Below are 17,375 nucleotides of genomic sequence, written 5' to 3'. Positions count from 1 at the left end.
ATTTTCACTTTAGCATTATAGGAAGGTTCATTAATGTTGACATTCCTATGAGAAATTAAGAACAAGAAGACAGATTCCAAAACAGAGGTTCTGCCCTGACAGTTAGTTGGACACAGTGTAATATAAATTCATGAATCTTTTCAGCTAAACTCTTTCCTGAAGGACATTGAGGTGAGAGAAAAAATGAATTTAGATGGGAGACAGAAATTAAATGCAGAATATGACATTCTAAACATTTGGAATTTACCAAAGGGTCTTGGAAAAAAGGTGAAAATAGGATCATTTTCTGCAAATGCTCCCCAGGGCCAACAGTTGTCTTTAACTGAAGAGATGATACAATGGCCAGAAGAATTTTCAGAGGTGGGTTGTCTTATCTGAATGCTTTGAGTTTATGTTAGCAATAGCATTGTGCTTTCTAGTACAATGGTGCCTGTTTTCTTACTCCAGGCCTATCAATCTTCTATTATCAACATAACATACAATAAAACTAGTATTAGTATTGGCTTTTCATCTTTCTTTATATAGATCAATAGAAGTATTTAGTGTTACATGTTGCTCCAATGTTCACTTGTATGAAGATTAGAATTATTCTACTTTTCACAAATTAGGGAATCTAGGGAAGAGTAAATTTCTTTCTACAAAATTACTAATGATTCAATGTTCTAGAGAAAATACCTCATTTGAGATGAATATAAAGGAAAATATAAAAGATTTTTTATTGTGTAATCAAACACAATAAAAAAACAACTTTTGGAAAACAGAGAATTTTGTTTTTTATGGTTCCAGAACTATGAGATTCCACAATAGACAGAAGTGTAACAGCATGGCATAGTCATGAAGATAGGAACAGGAACCAGAAAGATAGTGTTTTTATCCATACATATTAACAGTTAATAAAATGAGAAAATTGGATCTAAGAAAATGATTGCAATTCCCAACCCCACGAACATAATTCCTCCAGCAAATCTGCATCTCCTAAAGTTTCAATAACTTTCCAAATAGAGCCACCAATAGGGAAATAATTATTCAAATATTTTAACATACATGGGATATTTTTCATTCTAAATCCCATATAGTAGCTGTGTTAGAATCTTTTAAATCTCTGTGCATACTCATCTGTCCAATATCTTTCCACGCTTTGATGTTTCAATCCATGATCAGTTGTTTTTCACTCTGCAGGCTACTAAAAAAGGAAAACTGTATGGAATGCATATGTATAAGTTACTGAGGCGTCTGCCTCCAACAAATAAATATATGACTGCAGTATCAAGGAGTTTGAGGGGGCAGCACATTAAATTTCAAAATGCATGATTTTCAAATGTACGATGTTGAATGCGGACAGCAATGAATAGAGCAGTTTTGTTTTACCTCCTATACTTTTGTTTAGAAATAAGTAAATGAATAGTGACAGTGAAAGTTTAGGTGACCCTTTTCAAATTATCTAAATTCACCTTTCCATTTCTTCCAAAAATACACTTATATTTGTTTCCAGGATCATTTTATATTCTGTCAAATTGACAGTCAAGATTCACAGTTATGGTGGAAGGAAAGGTGATCAACATAGTAGTCGAAAAGTAGAGAGATTTGGAGATAACCAATAGCCTCAGATATCATATCTCCAATCACTTAACTTTTTAAAATTGTCCCTAACTCATTAAGGTTTAAAAATTTTTAACACCTTTATAATTCTCAGACCAACCATTAAACACATTTGCCTTCTCAAAGGTATAACCTTTCTAAATAATCCTCTGTATTTATAAGAATATATGGGAATACATTGCATACATTTCAGAAACTGTAATTATTAGGTTTTTCATAATACACTAAGCATTAGATAATATTCTTTTCATTCTTCTCAGATCCCCCAGTCTGTGTGCAGTGAGAGTTGTGGGCATGGATTCCGGAAAGTAACCCAGGAGGGCAATGCTGTCTGCTGCTACAAATGCACTCCTTGTGCAGACAATGAGATTTCTAATGAGACAGGTAAATGCAGCCTTTACAGAAAAGTTTTCAATTTTTCCATAGGACTCCAGAATACACTGGCATATGTAAATGATCTAAATAGAAGTCAGAAAATTCTTTTCCTATCTTTGTTTAGGAAATTATATGTCACAATCCATATCTACCCCTCAAAAGGGCCCCAAATAACCATTGAAATCATACATGAATTCTGTCTTTGATTGACTTCCAATAACTATTATTACAGAAAAGTATTCCCTAGTACTTTACTGTATGGTAAATTTCACTTTGCCATTTAACATCTATTAACAAATTATCAAATATTTTTATTCAGACTGTATATTAATAATTTTTAAAACTCAAAATGCTCAGATCTGTTGTATCTTCATAGTGATTGTTCCTCAGTCATTTTTCATGTTTTTCTAAATTTTTAGTTGTTTGATAATTTCATAGAATGTATTTTAACACACATTTAAAAAATTTTCCTTTTAGGAATAGATATCTAGCACATAAATTAAAGTTATAGAAATGATCCACAGGTGCATACACATATGATATATGTTTATAGATAATAGATACATAGATAGATAATTAGATACATGGAGAATGAGAGAGACAGAGAAGCAGAGAAATAAATACACACAGAGTAATATTTTGGCATTCTTATAAGAAAACAAATTTTATTTCAGTTATTTAAAACTGCCATTGCTGAATTTCAATGATGCATTGCTTTAAAAATGCTGAATATTTTTCACATGGAATAATAAAATTCAGAATGAAATTTATTATCTTAAATTATAATTTTATTATGAAAATGGGGCAATATTTTCTTAAAGGTTAGATATGTTCAATTAAGTAATAGCTAATGAAGTTTTACTGTCAATTTCAGTATCGTAAAAATTAATGCCTCATTGTTATGCACAGAATCTGAACCAATGGAACTGTACAATATGACTTGGGTAATCAGAATGGCAGCTGTCAGAATAATTCTCTAATACTTCTTAGTAAAAGTTTCTCATGTCACCATTCCCAGTACTTAATAGCTTGCATTGAACTAAATTAAAATTAGTCCCATTGAGGAGAAAATTCTTCCTTTTGAAAGATGTATACTAACTTTCCTTATTATTGTGATTGTAGCTGCATTCCATACAGCGTGATATTTGGTAAATATTTGCAAGGCATGATTTTTGGATATTATTTTACAGACTTAAAGAGATTTTTTTAATGCAGTAGCTCTATTCACTCAAACCTTATTTCTCCTGTTTATGCAGTTTCCAGTATATTTAGACTTTTTTAAATGTAAATCCGTAGCTAGAATAATACTGAGGTGGTATATGTGGTTTCATGATCCCCTTCAATGTCATATCTTCTGTCTTCCACATACGTAAGACCTCCTACTGAGAAACAGTCCTGAAAACTGCAGTACTTCTTAATTTCACTTGGGTGACAACCTAGTCTTTAGCCTTAGTTAAACATTAGGAAAAACTTAAGAGTCAGAAAACAGCTAAAGGCATCCAAGGTACAATAGCTCTATGTACTTGGTCCCTATATAACCCCTAGAGATTTATATGCTGAAAATAATAGGATACTAATATACAACAGAGTCACCTAACACTTAGCCAAAATAACACTTAGACAAACTAATTAGAAGGCACAGAGACAGTATCCAATTTAACAGAATCAGAAATGAAATGGAGGACATAATAACAAAAATTGAGGAAATTAAAAAAAATCATCAGATTGTACTACAAAAGCCTATACTTAACAAAACTGGAAAATCTAGATGAAATGGATGATTTTCCAGGAAGACACCATGTACAAAAGGTAAATCAAGAACACATAAAAATTCTAAACAGTCACATGACCACTAAGGAAATGGGAGCAGTCATAAAATCCCTCCCAAACAAAAAAGTCCCAAGATCAGATGGTTTTCGTACAGAATTTTACCAGAACTTCAAAGAAGAATTAATACCAATACTGTTCAAAGTATTCCACAAAATTGAAACAGAAGGAATACTAGCTAATGCATTCTATGAAACCACAGTTGGTCTGATACCTAAACTAAAGAACTCTTACCAAGCAAGTCAAAGATCTGACCTAGTCGAACTGGTGTTTTCCACATTGAAGAATGCAAATTGATGCATATTTACTATCTTATTCAAATTTTAAGTTCAAGTGGATCAAGGATCTCAACATAAAACTGTATACATTGAAACTAAAAAACGGGAAATAGTTTTGAACATGTTGGCACAGGGAAACATTTTCTGAACAGAAAACCAATGTGTCAGGCTTTAAGATCAACAATTGATAAATGGAACTTCACAAAACTGAAAAGCTTCTGTCAGTCAAAAGACACCTTAAAAAAGGACAAATTGTCAACTGACAGATTAGGAAATAATAGACACTACCCTACATCTGATAGAAGGTCAATATGCAAACTATATAATGAACTCAAAAAGTTAGAATCCCAAAAAGCAAATAACCCAATTAAAAATGGGATGCAGCACTAAACATACGATCCCAGCAGAGGAATCTTGAATGGCTGAGAAGTACTTAATGAAATGTTCAAAGTCCCTAGGAATTATAGAAATGAAAATCAAAATGACCCTGAGATTTCACCTTAAAATGTCTATGATCAAACCCTCAAGTACCAGCCAGCACATGCTATTGAGGCTGTGGAAGGAGGAGAAGAGTTCTCCATCGGTGGTGGGATTGTACATTGGTACAACCACTGTGGCAGTTTCTCAGAAAACTGGAAATAGTTCTATCTGAAGACCCAGCTATACCACTTCTGGGCATATATCCAAAAGATTTTCCACCATACCACAAGGACATATGCTCCACTGTGTTCATAACACCCTACTGGTAGCAGCTGGAAGCTAGAAACAACTCAGATGTCCCTCAACCAGAAAATGGCTACAGAAAATGTAGGTTATTTACACAATGAAATACTATTCAGCTCATGAATTTGGCATACAAATGGATGGGGTGTGAAGTGGGAGACCCTCTAGAAAGTCCCAGAAACATAGGATATGATATTTTCCCCAGACTCAGTGGGAGTGACCTTAGCCAAAATGCCCCAGTAGGGAGAAGGAACTGGAAGAAACCGCCTCCAGTTAATAGATATGGCCTCATGTGGAGGAACTGGGTTACTAACCCACAGTAGTAGAAAACCAGCTGTCTCAACTAATTCACATCCCCAGGAGATCCCAGAGACGGAGCCATGAAGTAGGGAGCATATGCAGGCTGATCTGATTTCCCCCAACCCCACTCTTATATATCTCAGAGGACTGCCTTGCTGGTCTCAGTGGGAGAGGATGTGATAATAGAGAAGTGAGATGCTAGGGAAGGGGGATGCCATGGGGGAACATCCTCTGAGATGCATAGGGGAGGGGAAATGGGATGGGGAACTGTGAAAAGGGTGATGAGAAAGGTGGGCAAAGTCTGAAATGTAAATAAATAAAATAATGGGTTTTGAAAAATGGAAAAAATGAGCCAAAGACATCCAAGGTATAGCAGATGTACATATTTGATACCTGCATAACACCTAAAGTTTTATATGCTGAAGAAATTAGGATACAATAATACAAGAATGTCACCTAACTTGCTTTAAGTTCGATATCTAGTATTTGAATACAAAGCAATTATTCTACACTATCAGTCTTAATATTAAGTCAATTCAGATAAATAATAAACAGATTTTTAATTTCATGCCCTAGAAGTTGTATTTTACATCATTTGTTTTTTTCTTTTCTTTTATTGGATATTTTCTTTATTTGTATTTCAAATGTTATCCCTTTTCCTGGTTTCTCCCCCCAGAAATCACCTATCCCATTCTCCCTTCACCTGCTTCTATCAGGGTGTTTTCCCCAGCCACCCACCCATGCCTACCTCCCTGACATGACATTTCTCTACCCTGGTGCATCAATTCTTCATAGAACTAAGGGCCTCTCTTCCCACTGATGCCCATCAAGGCCATCTTCTGCTACATATGCAGCTGGAGCCATCAGTCCCTCCATGTGTACTCTTTTGTTGGTGGTTTAGTCTTTGAGAGCACCAGGGAGTCTGTTTGGTTGATATTGTTCCTGCTATGGGACTGCAAACCCCTTCAACTCCTTCAGTTCTTTCTTTAACTCCTCCACTGGGCACCCAGTGCTCAGTCCAATGGATGAGTGCCACTCAGGAGACAGTTATATCAGACTTCTGTCAGCAAGCACTTCTTGACATCTGAAATAGTGTCTGGGTTTGGTGACTGTGTATGGGATGGATCCCCAGGTGGGGCAGTCTCTGGAAGGCCCTTCAGACTCTGCTCCACACGTATTCTTTGTATTTCCTCCCATGAGTATCTTGTTCACCCTTCTAAGAAGTACCGAAGACCCACATTTTGGTCTTCCTTCTTCTTGAACTTCATGTGGTGTGTGAATTGTAGCTTGGGTATTCTGAGCTTTTGGGTTAGTATTCACTTATCAACAAGTGCATACCATGAGTGTTCTTTTGTGATGGGGTTACCTCACTAGGATAATACTTTCTAGTTCCATCCATTTGCTTAAGAATTTCATGAATTCATTGTTTTTGTTGTTGTTGTTATTTTAGTATAGAATAGAGTTTTTTTCAGGGCATGGGGAGGAGGTGTTAAGAGGGTAGTAGAGGCAGAGAAAGGCAGAGAGAGGGAGAGAGTAGAGACTTAGACGCTTGCCATGACCATGTGGAAAGAGAGGGAAGAGCCCAAGAGGCCAAGAGAGAAGCAATTGGGAAGCAAGAGTAAGAGAACAAGAGGAATTCATTTTGTTTTAATAGCTGTCTTGGTCAGGGTTTCTCTGCTTGCACAAACATCATGATCAAGAAGCAAGTTGCACAGGAAATGGCTTATTAAGCTTACATTTCCACCTCGCTGCTCATCACTAAATGAAGTCAGGACTGGAACTCAAGCAGGTCAGGAAGCAGGAGCTGATGCAGAGGTCATGGAGGGATGTTTCTTACTGGTTTGCTTCCTCTGCCTTGCTCAGCTTGCTTTCTTATAGAACCCAAGTCTACTAGCCCAGAGATGGCACCACCCACAAGGGGCCCTCTCCCCTGGATTACTAATTGAAAAACGAATTACAGCTGGGTCTTATGGAGGAATTTCCTCAACTGAAGCTTCTTTCTCTGTGATAACTCCAACTTGTGTCAATTTGATCCACAAAACTAGCCAGTATATTAGCTAAGTAGTACTCCATTATATGAATGTACCACATGTTCTGTCTCCCTTCCTCTGTGGAAGGGCATCTGAGTTCTTTTCATCTTCTGACTATTATAAATAAGACTGCTACGAACATAGTGGAGCATGTTTCCTTGTTATATGTTGGAGCATCTTTTGAATATATGCCCAGGAGTGGGTCCTCAGGTAATACTATGTCCAATTTTCTGAGGAACTGTCAGACTGATTTCCAGAGTAGATGTAGAAGCTTTCAATTCAACCAAGAACAGAGAAGATGTGTTCCTTTTCTCCACATCTTTGTCAGGATCTGCTGTCAGCTGAGTTTTTGATCTTACACATTCTGACTGGTGTGAGGTCAAATCTCAAGGTTGCTTTGATTTGCATTTCCCTGATGACTAAGGATGTTGAACATTTCTTTAGGTGCTTCTCAGCTATTCAGTACTCCTCAACTGAGAACTCTTTGTTTACCTATGTACTCCATTTTTCAATAGGGTTATTTGAATGTCTGGAGTCTAACTTCTTGAGTTCTTTGTATATGTTGGATATTCTCTCTCTGTCAGGTGTAGGATTGGAAAGGATCTTTTCCCAATATGTTGGGTGCTGTTTTGTCCTCTGGACAGTGTCCTTTGCCCTACAGAAGCTTTGCATTTGTCTATTGTTGGTTTTAGAGCATAAGCCATTCATGTTATGTTCAGGAAAATTTCTCCTGTACCCATGTGTTTGAGGCTCTTCCCCCTTTCTCTTCTATTAGTTTCAGTGTATCTGGTTTTATGTGGAAATCCTTGATCCACTTGGACTTGAGCTTTGTACAAGGAGATAAGAATGGATTGATTTGTATTCTTCTACATCCTGACCACCAGTTGAACCAGTACCACTTGTTGAAAATGCCCTTTTTACCACTGGATAGTTTTAGTTTCTTTGTCAAAGGCCAAGATACAATTCACAGACCATATGAAACTCAAGAAGAAAGAAGTCCAAAGTGTGGATACTTTGGTCCTTATTATAAGGGGGGACAAAATATCCATGAGAGGAGATACAGAGACTGAATGAAAGGCCATCTAGAGACTTCCCTACCTGGGGATTCATCTTATATACAGTTACCAAACCCAGACACTATTGTGGATGCCAACAAGTCTTTGCTGTCAGGAGCCTGGTAGAGCTGTTTCCTGAGAGCCTTTGACAGTGCCTGACAAATACAGAGGTGACTGCTCTCAGTCAACCTTTGGACTGAGAACAGGGTCCCCAATGGAGGAGTTAAAGAGAGGACTGCAAGAGCTGAAGGGATTTGCAGCCTTATAGGAAGAACAACAATATCAACCTGACAGACACCCCAGAGCTCCCAGGGACTAAACCATAAGTCAAAGAGTACACATGGAGGGACCCATGGCGCCAGCCACATATGTAGCAGAGGATGACTGTGTTGGGCATCAGTGAAAGGAAAGGCCCTTGGTCCTGTGAATGCTAGATGTCTCAGTGTAGGGGAATTAGTGGGCCTCCGGGTGGCAATGGGTAGGTGATTGGGGGAACACCCTCATTGAAGCAGGGGGAGGGGGAATGGGATAAGGGTTTCCTAGGGTGGCGAACTGGGAAAGGGGATAACATTTCCTGGTGTAAATCAATAAAATATTCAATAAGAAAATTTAAAAAGAAGATTTAAAATAAATATTATATACTATCTCAACCCTAAAAATAAAAGGTGAAAATTAAATTTCTTTAAAAAATAAAGATTAAATGACCATGGGTGTATGAGTTCATTTCTGGGTCTTCAATTCTATTCCATTGATCTTCCTGCCTGTCTCTGTTCTAATACCATACAGTTTTTTATCACTATTGATTTTATCAGCTTTGTATTAAAGATAGAGGTCAAGGATGGTGATTCCCCCAGAATTTCTTTTATTGTTGAGAATAGTTTTTGATATACTGGATTTTTTGTTATTCCATATGAATTTGTAAATTGCTCTTTCTATCTGTATGAAGAATTGAGTTAGAATTTTGATGGGGAATGCATTGAATCTGTAGATTGCTTTTGTCAAGATGCCCATGTTTACTATATTAATCCTGTCAACCCATGAGCATGGGAGATCTTTCCATCTTCTGAGATCTTCTATTTCTTTCTTCAGAGATGTGAAATTCTTGTATAGATCTTTTCACTTGCTTGATTAGAGTCACACCAAGTTATTTTACATTATTTATGACTCCTGTGAAAGCTCTTGTTTATCTAATTTCTTTCTCAGTCTGTTTATCCTTTGAGTAGAGGAATGCTATTGATGTGCTTTAGTTAATGTTATATCCAGCCACATTGCTGAAATTGTTTGTCAGGTTCATGAGTTCTCTGGTGGAATTTTTGGGGTTACTTCAGTATAATATCATATCATCTGCAAAATGGTGGTGTTTTGATTTCTTTCTTTCCAATTTGTATCTTGCTCTGGCTTGAACTTTAGTACTTTATTGAATAGGTAGGAATAGAGAGGGTAGCCTTGTCTAGTCGCTGATTTTAGTGGGATTCTTTCAATTTTCTTTCCATTTACATCAATTTCTATCTTATTTCAATACAAGGAGGCAAATGGAAATTCATGTTTGATTTACCCATTATATTTACTTTCTACTATAATTAAATATTCAAATTTTCTTAATTTGTAGAAATTATCATGAAATCCTTTTATATTGTCCAGCAATATGTAGTAAAATATTATTTGCAACTATAATCTCAAAGGAACATGAACAGTCTGTAATATCAAAATGTACCAAGTTCTAAGAGATGTTATGGAATGTATAATCTGCACCTAGAAGAATAGGTAATGAGCACATTTATGGCATCTTCAACATACAAAAAAAATTAACATTCTATAATTCTATCTGTTAAAATTTTCTCATTTGTATTAATACTGAAATTTTTAAAATGTTATTTATTTACTTTTGTCAGAATATAGTACGATATATTAGATCATATTCATGCCCACAAAACATATGAGAACCACCTCTCTACCTCTTTACTTATTTAATGTTTTGTTTTTTTCTCCTAAATTTTAACTTTTACTCCAATTTGTCCTACTCAAATATGTTTGAATGTGAGTCCTGCACTGTAGAAATCTATACTTTCTATTGGTCACACTTGTGAAGAATGTGGACTCTTCCATTCTTACTAAAAAAAAAAAATTATTATAGCTCCTCAGGTAAGGGTGTCACTTCATGCTAATCATCCATCCATGATGAAAACCGGTCAGGCATGAGCTTGATTCTGTTATGTACACGCTGCCACAGCCATAAGTTTGTATGTAGGAGTGTCGTGATATTTCTGGATATCACTGATTTTTAGGTTTCAAAGGCTCTTGATTCGTATGAAGCTGCCATACTCTCTTTCATAAATGACATCATTCTTTAATAGTAAATATGACTATCAACTTTTAGCCAAAAATACATATACATTATATAGTAAATAAATGCCACTATATATTCATATGAATATACATATATGTATACATATATATATGTACATACATATATATTTATGTATTGTGTGGTGTTTGTGTGTATATGTATGTATTCATGTATGTTACCAAATCAGTTTGCAAATGTATTCTGTGTATACATAACAATGTGTCAATCAACAACTCCAAATCTGACAGGGGTTGTGTTTAATAATTCTATTGTACATCACTACATGGCTCAAAGGAATGTAAAGTACTGTAAATTTAAAAATATTGCTGATTGAAAATTTGATACATTTTGAAAGTTGAGATATTTATTATTATAGTAAAATTAATATCTAGTGATCAATTCACATAAGAATTTTAGAGACATTTGGACATAGTGATAATGTTACACATATATCTTGGTACATAGATTTTATGTTAATCATCAAATTTACAAAATTACAAGAGCAAAGTATGATAAAACTCTTTTTTAAAGTCCTCCAACTCTTTAAGATTTATTTATTTTTTTTATTTCATGTATGTGGGTACACTGTCACTGTCTTCAGACACAAGAGGATCCCCATTACATATGGTTGTGAGCCACCATGTGGTTGATGGGAGTTGAACTCAGGACCTCTGGAAGAGCAGTCAGTCCTCTTAACTGCTGAGCCATAGCTCCAGCCCATCCTTCAAGTCTTGTAATAATTTTCTATTTATGTGAAACAGATCCTTGCCTCAAATGTTGTTAAATCATTTTACTGGGTGCTTTATGAGCATTTGATAATGCAATAGTAAATGTAATGAAGTAGAATCTCTTCACTAAACTCCAGCAGAGAATTGAAAAAGTTGGAAACTTAAGGATTTCTAAGAAGAAAAGAGAATTTAGGACTCATATTTTAAAAAGCATTAACTAAAAAACATTGCAAAGATTCTCTCAATGTAACAAATTTTACATGTATCATTCATAAAGAATATTTTATTTATGAAGTGATATCTGGGCTGAGGTACATTTATTCAATATAACTTACTATTCTAGTTACTTTTAAAAAGGGATATACCAATGTCAGAAAAGGTAGAGAAAATTTGGAAGTAATGTGAGGGAAAACATTAGGCTAGTTCAATTTAAATAGCTATGATGAAGATGGATTATTGAAGAAGTTCCTGGAAGTACTTGGCAGTAAAACGGGAAACTTCATACATTGCTTTAGCAATGTACACTCTGAATGTCTATTTATCGTCCAACTGAAGCCATTGCCAACAATATACAAACTGGTAATAATGAATAGACTCAGTGGTTATAGCAAGGTAAAAAGGAGAGAGAGAGAGAGGGGGGAGTAGAAGGAGAGGGAGAGGAACAGGGGGAGGGGGAGGGGGAGAGGGAGAGGGGGAGGGGGAGAGGGAGAGGGAGAGGGGGAGGAGGAGAGGGAGAGGGAGAGGGAGAGGGAGGGAGAGAGAGAGAGAGAGAGAGAGAGAGAGAGAGAGAGAGAGAGAGAGAGAGAGAGAGAGAGAGAGAACACATTAAGTTGGGAGGGAAATCTGATGGAAGGAATGGAGGTTAACAGTGGAAAATATAGAAGTATTGGATCAAAGCATTATATATGAACATAAATACTAAAAGAAATGTCTAAGAAAGAAGTTTACTTGATCATGTTAATTTCTCTTTCTTTGATATAAACTGTTTCTTTTCATGTTATTGATTTAATTTATCTTAGAACTTTGATACATTTTTTTTTTAACTCTGCCTGGATTATCAACATAGAGCCTAGAAAGTTCTTTTATTTCATTATTTTATTTTTTACATTCCAGGCATTGTGCCACTCCTGGTTCCCCCATCCATATTTTCTCATCCCATTCTTCCTCAATAATATGCATTATTGACAACAATGTGCTTATTAATTTGTCCCTGAAAAAGCAAAGCAATGTAACATCTATAACAGTCCAGGTATTGAATAATATCTCAGAAATGAAGGGATCAACCCATCCTTGGCTCATGATCTCAGGATAGCCCATATTTTTCACCAGATGCGGATCAATGTGTGAAGTGTCCAGAGAGTCATTATGCAAATACAGAGAAGAACCACTGTCTCCAGAAAGCTGTGAGCTTTCTGGCCTATGAAGACCCCTTGGGGATGGCTCTTGCCAGCATAGCTCTGTGCTCATCTACACTCACAGCCTTTGTTATTGGCATATTTGTAAAACACAGAGGCACTCCTGTTGTGAAGGCCAACAACCAAGCTCTCAGTTTTATTTTGCTCATTACACTCACCTTCTGTTTTCTTTGTTCTTTGACTTTCATTGGCCAGCCCAACAAAGACACCTGTATCCTGCAGCAGACCACATTTGGAGTTGCATTCACTGTGGCTCTTGCCACTGTGTTGGCCAAAGCTATTACTGTGGTTATTGCATTCAAGGCCACTTTTCCAGGGAGAATGGTAACCTGGCTAATGGTATCAAAAGCCCCAAACTACATCATTCCTATCTGCACTCTGATACAAGTTGTTTTTTGTGGAATATGGATGGCAATCTCTCCTCCATTCATCGACCAAGATGTTCATTCTGAACATGGACACATCATACTTTTCTGCAACAAGGGTTCATCTGTTGCCTTCCACTGTGTCCTCGGATACCTCTGCTTTTTGGCACTTGGGGGTTACATGATGGCTTTCTTATCTAGAACTCTTCCTGATACATTCAATGAATCCAAATTTCTGTCATTCAGCTTGCTGGTGTTCTTTTGTGTCTGGGTCACCTTTCTTCCTGTCTACCATAGCACTAAGGGGAAATACATGGTTGCTATGGAAATATTTTCTATTTTGGCTTCCAGCACAGCACTCCTTGGCTTCATATTTGGTCCTAAGTGTTATATTATCTTATTGAGACCAGATGAGAATACATTTAATTATATCAGAGACAAAATGCATTCTAGAAGAAACAAGTCTCACAAAATATAGTTCAAAAAACAGATTTAGCTTTCATGTTAATAACTTCATAAAAGGTTTTATTTCACTCCCCATATTTTTCTAAGCATGTGCTATAAAATTATAATATGCATTTGATTCTGCTAGTTTTTTTTTCCTTTATTGAATTGTATTACAATGTCCTAGTATGAGAGCCTTTTTGTTTTGCTTTGTTTTCTAGATTTGAAAACCACATCTGCTCTCTGAGCCTCCACTATTTCGAATCTAAGAAATAGAAGTCCCAAATCTTGATCATGTTGAATTTCTCTTTCTTTGATATAAACTGTTTCTTTTCATGTTATTGATTTAATTTATCATTGAACTTGATATATATTTTTTACTCTGCCTGAATTAGCAACATAGAGCAGGGAAAATTCTTTTATTATTTTACTTTTTATATTCCAGGCATTGCCCCACTCCTGGTTCCCCACCCATATTTTCTCATCCCATTCTTCCTCAGCCTTACCTCCAAGAGGATGCTCTCTCTCTCCATGCTCCACTAGGGTTCCTAGTACCTTTGGGTCCCAAGTCTATCAAGGATTAGGTTCATCTACCACTGAGGCCAGATCAGGCAGTCCTCTGCTATATATGTACCAGAGGCCTCAGACCAGCCTATATTTGCTGCATGGTTAGTGATTCAGTCTCTGGGATCGCCCATGAGTCAGGGTTAGTTGAGACTACAGGTCTTCCTATGGGGTTGCCTTCTTCTTGCAGCTTCTTCCTTCCTTTCCCAAATTCCACCACAGGGATTCTTGACTTCAGTCTAATAGTTGGTTGCATTTTCTTCACTCAAATGCTGATAGGGCCTTTCAGAGGGCAGCCATGTTAGGCTTTTTTCTGTAAGCATATCATCACATCAGTAATATTAGTAGGTCCTGGTGCTCCCTCTTTTGAAATAGATTCCAAGTTAGGCCAGTCAGTGGACTGCCTTTCCTTCAGTCTCTTCTCCATTTTTGTCCCTGTAGTTCTTTCAGTCAGGAACAATTATCGATCAGAAATTTTGACTGTGGGTTGGTAACCCTGTCCCTCCTCTTGTGGTTCTGTCTATCTACTGGGGTACACTCTTCAAGTCCATTCTCACCATTGTGGAGCTGTTTGGCTAAGATCACCTCCCTTGACTCTGAGATTTTTAAACCTCCAAGGTCTACGGGACATTCTAGAGCATTTTCCCACCCCCAAAGGATGCATGTTTACATTCATTTTCCTGGCTCCATTGACTTCTCTCCTTTTGCTGCCCCCATATCTGATCCTGTTCCACCTTTCACCCCTCTCATTTCTCCTATAAATGACCCTTCCTTCCTAGGCTCCCATGATATTTTGTTCTCCCTTCTAAGTTTTAGACTTTCTCTATTAGATTCAGTGTATATAGTTTTATGTTGAGGTCATTGATCCACTTAGACTTCAGCTTTGTGCAAGGTGATAGTTGTGGATCTATTTTCATGCAATTAGACCAGGACCATTTATTGAAGTTGCTTTATTTTTCCCACTGTATATTTTCTGGCTTCTTTGTTAAATATCAAGTGTCCATATGTGGGTGGGTTTACTTTTGGATTTCTGATTCTATTCCATTGATAGACCTGTCTGTCTCCGTACTAATACCGTGTGGTTTTTTTTTTTTTTTTTTTATCACTATTGCTTCATAGTACTGGTTGAGGCCAGGGATGGTGATTCCAATGGAAGTTCTTCTATTGCTGAGAATATTTTTGTCTATCCTGGGATTTTTCCCATACAAAGTTGAGAATTGCTCTTTCCATGTCTCTGAAGAACAGTGTTGGAATTTTGATGGGGATTGAATGGGATTGAATTGAATCTGTAGATAGGTTTGGTAAGATGGCCCTCTTAACTATGTGAATTCTACCAATCCATGAACATGGGAGAACTTTCCGTCTTCTGAGGTCTTCTTCCATTTCTATTTTCAGGAATTTGTAGTTCTTGTCACACAGATCTCACTTGCTTGGTAAGGGTTACATAAGATATTTTATACCATTTGTAGTTATTGTGAAGGGTATTGTTTACCCAATATTGTTCTCATCCTGCTTATCATTTGTTTAAAAAAAAGGAGACTATTGATTTGTTTGAGTTAATTTTATATTCAGCCACTTTGCTGAAGTTTTGGATCAGTTATAGGAATTCTCTGGTGGAATTTTTGGGGTCGCTTATGTATGCTATCATATCATCTGCCATATAGCTAGGCTCTACTCTGACTAGATCATAACTAAAGATAACCCATGTTATTTTATCCTAGATTTTGCCACATGTCTGGTTACCAATGCGCAGGTACCACGTGTCTATCTCTTTACATCTTCCAAGACTGATCCCCCTTCTGGTTCTTTCCTAGAACACTTTCTCTGTCCCAGATCTCCACCTCTATTTCTTGCCTAAGCCATATGCCATATGCCATATATCTGTTAATTTAATTAGCATTTTAAATTTAGTTTTGAATTGATGTGATGTATCCATATGATGCAAAAGATATTTTCTCTTTATGAACCAACCTCAAAAACATAAATGTACTATGTTGTTTCTCAAAGTGAGAATTGCTTTAATTAGGGTTACCATTGTTGTTCATCTTCAAAAAAGTCAGGAAAGAACTCAGAGAAGAAGCATGGAAGCAGCAGCTGAATCAGAAGTAATGGAAGAGTGCTGCTTACTGGCTCGCTATAGTGGATTTATCGTCCTCTTATAGAAGCTAGGGATAATACTACCCACAATAGGCTGGGACTTCCCATATCCATATTATTTGTATCTATCTATCTATCTATCTATCTATCTATCTATCTATCTATCTATCTAGGCCATGAATTCCTAATTTCTACAAGACTTTTAACATGAAGGGGTATTTTTTCAGTATCTAATGAGATGATCATGTGACTTTTTTCCTTGAGGGTTTTTTTTTTTTTTTGAGACAGGGTTTCTCTGTGTAGCTCTGGCTGTCCTGTCCTGGAACTCACTCTGTAGACCAGGCTGGCTTTGAACTCAGAAATCTACTTGTCTCTGCCTCCCAGAGTGCTGGGATTACAGTAGTGAGCCACCACTGCCCAGCTTTCCTTGAGTTTCTTAATATAGTGTATGATGTTGGAAGTTTATACATGAACCATCCCTGCATACATGGGTTGAAGCCTACTTGGTCATGATGAATGATGGTTTAGGTGTGTTCTTAGATTCAGTTTTCTAGAATATTTTGAATATTTTTTACATCCATATTCATAAGCAAAATTTGTATGAAGATCTTTCTTTGTTGGGTTTTTGTGTGATTTATGTATCAGAGTAACTGTGACTTCGTAGAATAAATAGGTCATGTTACTTCTTTTTCTGTCTTGTGTAATAGTTTGAGGAATGTGGGTATTAGCTCTTCTTTGAAGGTCTGGTAGAATTTTGCACTAAACTCATCTGGCCATGTGCGTTTTATAGTTTAGTGGTATTTAAATATCGTGGATATTAGCTTGGAAACTGGAATATGCGAAACATAATCCACACTTCAAATGAGGTACAAGAAGAACGGAGGAGTGGCCCCTAGTTCTGGAAAGACCCAGTGTAGCAGTATAAGACAAAACCAGAACCAGGAAGTGGGAAGGGATGGGTGGGAGAACAGAGGGAGGGAAGGGGGCTTATGTGACTTTCGGGGAGTGGAGAACCAGAAAAGGGGAAATCATTTGAAATGTAAATAAAAAATATATCGAATAAAATTTAAAAAAAAAATGTCGTTTTCCAGCTACTTAGTTGTTATGGGACTGTTTAGATAGTTTACCTGATCTTGATTTATCTTTGTTCCATATTATCTGTTAGGGTTCTGTCTAAGCTCCACCCCCACGGTTACCTGGAAACAGCCAGGTGGGGTTTCACCCCCTC

The 17,375-nt window shown here is 36.7% G+C and overlaps 1 protein-coding gene across 1 annotated transcript in view; it reads left to right on the top strand.

The window, feature by feature from the left end:
* LOC127673876 (vomeronasal type-2 receptor 116-like) overlaps positions 1-13,520 on the top strand; it is a 32,214-nt gene extending 18,694 nt beyond the window's left edge. The window contains exons 4-6 of the mRNA XM_052169623.1: positions 145-360; positions 1,860-1,983; positions 12,592-13,520. Of these exons, the coding sequence (XP_052025583.1) occupies positions 145-360; positions 1,860-1,983; positions 12,592-13,520 (1,269 nt within the window). The remainder of the gene's footprint in view (positions 1-144; positions 361-1,859; positions 1,984-12,591) is intronic.
* Positions 13,521-17,375: the final 3,855 nt, after the last annotated feature.

Source organism: Apodemus sylvaticus, chromosome 23 (genome assembly GCF_947179515.1).
Source record: "Apodemus sylvaticus chromosome 23, mApoSyl1.1, whole genome shotgun sequence".
NCBI classification, from domain to species: Eukaryota; Metazoa; Chordata; class Mammalia; order Rodentia; family Muridae; genus Apodemus; species Apodemus sylvaticus.
This window is presented reverse-complemented; position numbering and strand designations above follow the sequence as displayed.